Here is a 7657-nt window from a genome sequence, read left to right as displayed (position 1 = left end):
AATCGATGTGGGAGCACGAAGGTTCAACAAAACAAAAGTATTGGATAGCCTCGTTTGGTTCAATAATTAAAGATATAATACTTACTTCCTCAATCACCATATTCAAAAGAAAAATAATTATTTTATTTTATTTTTTAACTACCTCTTTTCACAACTTAATTTATTATTATGACTAATTAAATTTTTTATAAATAAAAAAATATTTAAATCTAATTTATAATAGTTCTCCATATTAATAACTATTTCTATCTTTAATAAAATAATAAAAATCTTTGCATTTATTTATGTTTTCAAAAAAGCTACACATTATAAATTTTCAAAAGTAGTTTCTTTATAGATTCAAAGGCAGTCTTTTACTATTTTATATTCAAATTTTATAAAGTCTACTTATGCCAGTTTGTGACTTATTAATAAAGTATTAAAAAATTAATTAATTATAAATTAATTTTGATTTTTTAATTGAATACTCACTCTAAATTTTCTCTCCACCTTATTAATCAGGTTAAAATTTTAAAATTAGATAAAATAAGAGGTGTGGGCTGGCTTTGTAATAATAATAATAATAATAATAATAATAATATTGGTATAAAATTGCAATGCTTTTTGAATGCTTGATTAGGGTGTGCATTATTTAATTATAATCGAATAACTGAATTAAATTAATAAAATTTAATTATTTTGATAAAAATTAATTTAATTTGATTTGATTTAATTTTTTATTACTTTTAATTTGATAATCAAATTAATTAAAATGATCAAATTTATATTAATTATATTTTATTAATATAATATTATCTATAATTGTTATCTTTATAATTTTATTATTAATATTTAATTTATAATTATTTTTTTTAATAATAAATCATATTTATTATTTTTTTAAATAAAAAGAATGAAAATGTAATTTTATTAATATTTACATTATTAATTAATAATATAAAAAACATATATATTTTTTTCCGTTAATTCATAATCTATCTAATATTTTTATTTTCAATTAAATTCTATTTTCTTTCTATTTTATTTTAATTTAATTTATTAATTATATTAAAGTTAATTACAATTTAATTAATTTAAAATTTAATTTAGTTGAGCTCGATTGGACTAGGAATGATCACCCTTAATAGCTTATCTCGAGAATCCAAATTCCTAAACTTGGTTAACAAGGAGGTGGTCAGGTGGTGACGTAGTTTCCTTGACTAAGAAGGACACCAGTAGCTTATTGGATAAGCTAATATTCGTCTGCGTCTTTCTTCTTTATCTCTTAAGCTTATAAAAGCCGAAAGATGAACTTCTCTTCCCTTCATTGACTGTGCGCCGTAATAGCAATAAAAATGGCTTCCATGAACACTGAAATTGACAAGGCAGAAACTGTTCTTGATGGGTATGTGAATTATATTCCCCTTCATATTTTTCTTTATCCATAATAATTTTCACATGAACAGGACAAAATTGCACTGTAATTTTGGGTTTTTAATTGCTTTTGTAGAGCTAGTCATGGAAAAGGGAAATTGATAATGGTTTCAGGGTCGTTCTATATTGCCAAAGGAAAGCATTCAAAACCACAAGGGGAAGATGCTCATTTTATTTGTGTAGAGAAGCAAACAATTGCGGTTGCAGATGGTGTGGGCGGTTGCTCTCGTAAGGGTATTGATGCTGGAATATATGCTAGACAACTCATGGAAAATGCTGTAAAAATCCTGCTAAATGAGCCTGGAGACAATGTAGATCTTTGTACACTCTTGTATGAAGCTTACTTAAAAACCAGAGCTCAAGGCTCCTCCACAGCTTGCATTATAGCACTCCTAGACAATGCAAGTACTTTCAATTTCTCTTCTGAATATGGTTACATATATGTGAATGTATAATTAATGCTAATTAATTTACCATAATGATCTTTCTCTTCTGTAGAGCTTGCGTGCGGTGAATGTGGGAGATAGTGGATTTATGTTGATTAGAAAGGGTGAAGTTATATATCAATCGCCAATTCAGCAACATAGTTTCAATTACCCATATCAGCTGGAATGTGATGAAGTAGACAGGAGTCCAAGTTATGCAGAGGTATGGTAAATTGATATCCACTTAGTAACCAAATTTCATCATAGCATCAGTGTTAAATTCAAAGAGAGTGCTGAGAATATTACACTTTAATTCATTTGTAATATGGGTTACAATTCAATATTTGACTTTGGTCAATTCAATTGTTCCTTGAACTGTAGGAGTTCGTAATTGCCGTGGAATCTGGAGATGTTGTAATTGCTGGTACTGATGGGCTATTTGATAACTTATTTGCAACTCAAATTGAGGAGGTAGCAAGGGCTGGGATTCAACAAGGATTAGATCCACAAGATGTTGCTTGGACAATAGCTCAACATGCTTATCACATCTCAAGATAACAATGCTTTTACTCCGTTTGCACAGGCTTCTACCAAGGCTGGACGAATTCGTCAAGGAGGCAAATCAGATGACATTACTGTCATTGTTTCTTATATCATTGATGCATAAGTGTCTCTCGTTGACAAGGGCAAATATAATCCAACCTTAATTATTTTCCAATTTCTATCTTTCTTAAGCTCTCCTCTGGAGTTTTTCCTCGCGTCTCTGGTGAGGACTTCCTTCAAGGGTTAGGGCTTTTCCTGGCCTGTTAGTGTTTTGCGCGCTGTGGCCAATGCTTGGTTTTAGGTCAGCAGTTGTGATCACTATTTTTCATGTAAATATGCCTTTTATATATTATATAAAGACCGCTTTTATTTTTAATATTCATGTTAATATTAATAAATCTATAATAACAATATTAGAAGAAAGAATACAAGTAATGAAGAAAAGGATTGTGTATTTGTCTGTGTCTTATTTACATAGATATTACATCTATTTATACATGAGAATATGAGTTAATTTAGACAATAATAATAATTACTGTAATTATACTACACAAATCTTCATCTATTTATACATGAGAATATGAGCTAATTTAAACAAGAATAATAATTGCTATAATTATGCTGTACAAATCTCCTATAATCATGCTAATTGCTGTAATTATGCTAACACCCCCATCAAACTCAAGGTGGTAGCACAGGTGCCAACTTGAGTTTGCTTAAGAGATCCTGAAAGCGAGCGAGAGGATGCGTTTTGGTAAATATATCAGCGGTTTGGCTGACAGAGGAGACAAGAATCAAACATATGGTGCCATGAGCAATATGATGACGTACAAAATAACAATCAATTTCGATGTGTTTTGTACGCTCATGAAATACATCATTATGAGAAATCTGTATGGCACTTCTATTATCGCAATGAAGCATTGTAGCAGAAGAATGGGTGACACCCAAATCAGTTAATAACCACTGTAACCAAAGTAATTTTGATGTAGCATCAACAAGAGTACGGTATTCAGATTCTGTGCTAGAACGTGCAATAACAGTTTGTTTTTTACTACGCCAAGAGATAAGAGAATTACCCAAGAAGAAACAATAACCAGCTGTAGAGCGACGATCTGTCACATCACCAGCCCAATCAGCATCAGAGTGGCCAGATAATACTAGGGAGGAGGTAGCGAAAAAGTGCAAACCATGAAAAAGAGTGCCTTTGATATAACGAAGGATTCGAAGTACTGTAAAGAAATAAGTTGAGCAAGGAGCAGACATAAATTGGCTGACCAGATGAACAACATATGAAATATCAGGTCGAGTAACTGTGAGATAAACAAGACTCCCGACAAGCTGTCGATATAAAGTAGGATCATCAAGAGGAGTGCCATCAGGAGGTGTAAGTTTGCAATTGAGCTCCAATGGGGTTGATACTGTTTTGCTATCAGTGATGCCTACTCGAGAAAGTAAGTCGGATGCATACTTGGCTTGAGATAGATAATAGCAATAAGAATTTTGAGAAACTTCAAGACCCAAAAAATAGCTGAGAGAACCTAGGTCTTTCATTTCAAAATGCTGAATGAGATAATGTTGTAACTCTGAAATATCAGATGAATCATCTCCTTTTATTATCATATCATCAACATAAAGCAACAGAAGAACAATACCACTGTCAGTTCGGCGAGTGAATAATGCAAATTCATGTAGACTAAAGAGAAAACCAAGTTGAGCAAGAGTGGAACTAAATTTGGCAAACCAGGCCCTGGGAGCTTGTTTTAATCCATATAAGGCTCGCTGAAGTTTGCAAACCTTATGAGGAGAATAATAACCAGGAGGAGGATGCATATAAACCTCTTATGTTAAATCACTATGAAGAAAAGCATTTTTGACATCCATCTGGAAAAGTTTCCATTTACAAACTGCAGCAATAGCTAAGAGACCGCGAATAGATGTTAATCGGGCCACTGGAGCAAAAGTTTCTTCATAGTCGATACCATACTCTTGAGTGTACCCTTTGGCTACTAAGCGAGCTTTGTAGTGTTCAATAGTTCCATCAGAACGGGTCTTGATTTTGTAAATCTATTTGCAACCAATAGGGGTCCTGTTTGGTGGAAGATCAACTAAATCCCAAGTATGAGTTTTCTATAAAGCCTGAAGTTCGTCAGTCATAGCTTGCTGCCAAAAAGGGTCAGTACTTGCTTCACGATAAGAACGAGGCTTATGAAGGGTTGCAATAGTAGAGTAACAGTGAAAATCAGAAAGATAATGAGGAGTTTCTCTTACACAGGTAGAACGATAAAGAGTAGTGCTAGGAGGAGATGCAGGCACAAGTACTGGATCAACAACTGGTACAGATTCAACAGGGGCAGGTGTAGTTGGGCTAATATTGAGCACGTCACAATCACCTGGATCTGGACTTGAAAACAACTCTTTAGAGGAGTTAGTAAAAAATAGAGATTCAATATTGACAGAGTGATGAAATTTGGAAAGAGAAGAGAACATAGTATTATCCCAAAAGGTAACATGACGAGAGATGCGTAACTTATTAGAAACAGGATCCCAACAACGATACCCATTGTGTTCAATTCCATAACCAAGAAAACAACATAGACGAGCACAGGGTTCTAATTTGGTATGTTCATGTGGTTGTAAAAGAATAAAAGAAACACATCCAAAAGGTTTAAGGATGGAATAGTCAGAGGTTGTCCAAACAACTTTTCAAAAGGAGATAAATTATGAAGAACCAAGGTAGGAAGACGGTTAATAATATAAATAGCATGAAGAGCTGCTTCTCCCCAAAATTTTTCTGGACATGAGGCAGAAAGAAGAAGAGTACGTATAGAATCAAGAATATGGTGATGCTTGCATTCGGCTCCCCCATTCTGCTGAGAGGTGTGAGGACAAGAACGTTGAACAGTATTGCCTTGTTGACTAAGAAACTAAAGTAAAGAAGAATCCCGATATTTCATGGCATTGTCTGTTCGAAGAATTTTAATGTCACAAGAGAATTGAGTTTTAATCATTTTTGCAAATGTGATGTAAATTTATGATAACTCAAATCGATGTTTCAAAAAATATATCCAAGTAAACCGAGAATAATCATCAATAAATATCACAAAATAACGAAAACCATTTATTGAAGAAATAGGAGAAGGACCCCAAATGTCAGAATAAATTAAACCAAAAGGAGTGTCTGAAGTAGTATTATTATGAGAAAAAGATAATGCAGGCTATTTTGCAAGCTGACAATTTAAACAATTAAATGACTCAAACTTAGTAGATCCTAATAATCCACAAGAAATTAAAGGTTGAATTTTACTGGCAGAAGCATGACCAAGACGAAGATGCCATTGGTGAATGGAGGAATTAGGGATTGTAGCTGCAGACACAAATCTCTGAGGAAGATGTAAAAATGCAAGCTCAAATAATTGACCCACTCTGTTATCCTCCCCAAGAATCTGTCCCGTTTATGGATCCTGTACCTAGACACCATGGGGAGAAAAAATAACATTTAGTCCTTTTTCACACAACTGACCAACAGAAATAAGATTGAGTGCCAAATTAGGGATATAATAGGTGTCAGGGAAATGAAGATTTGAGGTAGACACATGACTAGTATGTGTGATGTTCATTTTAGTACCATTTGCAGTATGGATTGGTGGTAAGGAAGATACAGGTTTTGCAGAAGATAAGAATTTAAGATTAGTGATCATATGATTACAACATGCAGAGTCAAAAAGTCAATAAGAATTACCCGGAGTGGCAGACATGGCAGCAGGAGAATTAGAAGAGATAACCTGTTTGAATAGTGCCTCAAGATCACTCATGGTGATGGCAGTAGAACCCTCAGTAGCAGCAACAGCAGTGACAGAGGAAGATCCAGGCTTTGAGACATTCTTGAATTTAGAATGCCCTCTTTTTGGTCTTGGAGGGCGTGTGGGACAATGTTCAAGAATATGACTGTAACCATGACAATATCTGCATTCTATAGTAGGACAATATGCAAAAGCATGACCAATTTGATTACAATTCTTACAGAGTTGATTGTCAGATTTCTGATGTGAGGATCGAGTAGTTGCAAGAGCAGTTTCAAATTGAGGAGTTTTATCCAAACTGAGACGAGTCTCTTCAAAAATAATTTCTTGAATAGCAGTATCCAATGATGGGAGTGGATTTCGATGTAGCAGGGACACTCGAACAGCCTCATATTCTGATCAAAGAGCCATTAGAACTTGAATGAGAGGAAGATGATCTTCACTGATTTTGCCCTGAGATATTTGATTCCAAATGGGTTGGACTTGGGCAAGAAAATCATTCACAGATTGACCTGCTTCTTGTTTCAGATTATGAAGAGTAGTCCACAACTGATAATAGTGGGCAAGTCTAGTGGTCTGATATCGATTAGCCAAAAAATCCCAGATTTCTTTTGCAGAGTCATAATTAGCAAATTGGATGTGGATGGATGAGACAGAAGTATTGCGAAACCAGGTGATGATCTGATGATTTTTACTATCCCAATCCTCAAGACGGTTAGCAAATTTTGCATCAGTTTCGTCGTTCTCTCTTGTCGGCGTAGTGATATCTCCGGTAACAATACGCCAAAGCTTGCGACCTATCAAAAAACTTTTCATTCCTTGAACCCAAAGATTATAGTTGAAACCAGTCAGAACTGTTGCAATAGGTTTTGAAATATCAGATTTCTCCATTGATAACAAGATGAGGAGAAAAAAAAAGGTATAATAACAGGAATGAAAGAATGAACCAGAACAGGTTGTAGAGAGAGAAGAGAGACCCCAGAAACTAGAAATAAAAACTTTACGGCTCTGATACCATGTTAGAAGAAAGAATACAAGTAATGAAGGAAATGATTGTGTATTTGTTTGTCTTATTTACAGAGATATTACATCTATTTATACATGAGAATATGAGCTAATTTAGATAAGAATAATAATTGCTGTAATTATGCTACACAAATCTCTTATAATCATACTAATTGCTGTAATTATGCTACACAAATCTCCTATAATCATGCTAATTAATGTAATTATGATAACAAATGAAAAAAAGTCCATGAAACTAATACACTTTGTAAAGAAAATTATAACGTTTTATATTTATAAGATTTCTATTGCATCATAGCATAGCTCTTAAATGTTATCAGTAAATATTATGTTATTCATAATATATAAGAATTGGCTTCTAACTTTTAGTTAGTGTCTTTTTCTTTTGTATACTAAACATGTATCATATTTAAAATCGTGACAATTTTAATGGAGTCTTTATTCTCA

At 33.4% G+C, this 7657-nt stretch overlaps 1 protein-coding gene across 2 annotated transcripts; it reads left to right on the top strand.

The window, feature by feature from the left end:
- Window positions 1-1222: 1222 nt before the first annotated feature.
- On the top strand, window positions 1223-2757 carry LOC110673811 (probable protein phosphatase 2C 55). 2 transcript variants are annotated; one of them, XM_021837023.2, is made up of 4 exons: window positions 1223-1384; window positions 1490-1814; window positions 1912-2061; window positions 2220-2757. In XM_021837023.2, the coding sequence occupies exons 1-4, from the start codon at window positions 1335-1337 to the stop codon at window positions 2394-2396; spliced, it is 702 nt and encodes a 233-aa protein (XP_021692715.2). In that variant the 5' UTR covers window positions 1223-1334; the 3' UTR covers window positions 2397-2757. The 2 variants fall into 2 exon arrangements, with proteins under 2 accessions (XP_021692715.2, XP_021692721.2); XM_021837029.2 differs by having other exon boundaries at window positions 1246-1384; window positions 1528-1814.
- The last annotated feature ends 4900 nt before the right edge of the window (window positions 2758-7657 follow it).

Source organism: Hevea brasiliensis, chromosome 9 (assembly GCF_030052815.1).
Source record: "Hevea brasiliensis isolate MT/VB/25A 57/8 chromosome 9, ASM3005281v1, whole genome shotgun sequence".
Lineage (NCBI taxonomy): Eukaryota > Viridiplantae > Streptophyta > Magnoliopsida > Malpighiales > Euphorbiaceae > Hevea > Hevea brasiliensis.
Note: the sequence above shows the minus strand (reverse complement) of the source record. Positions and strands in the feature narration are given on the sequence as shown.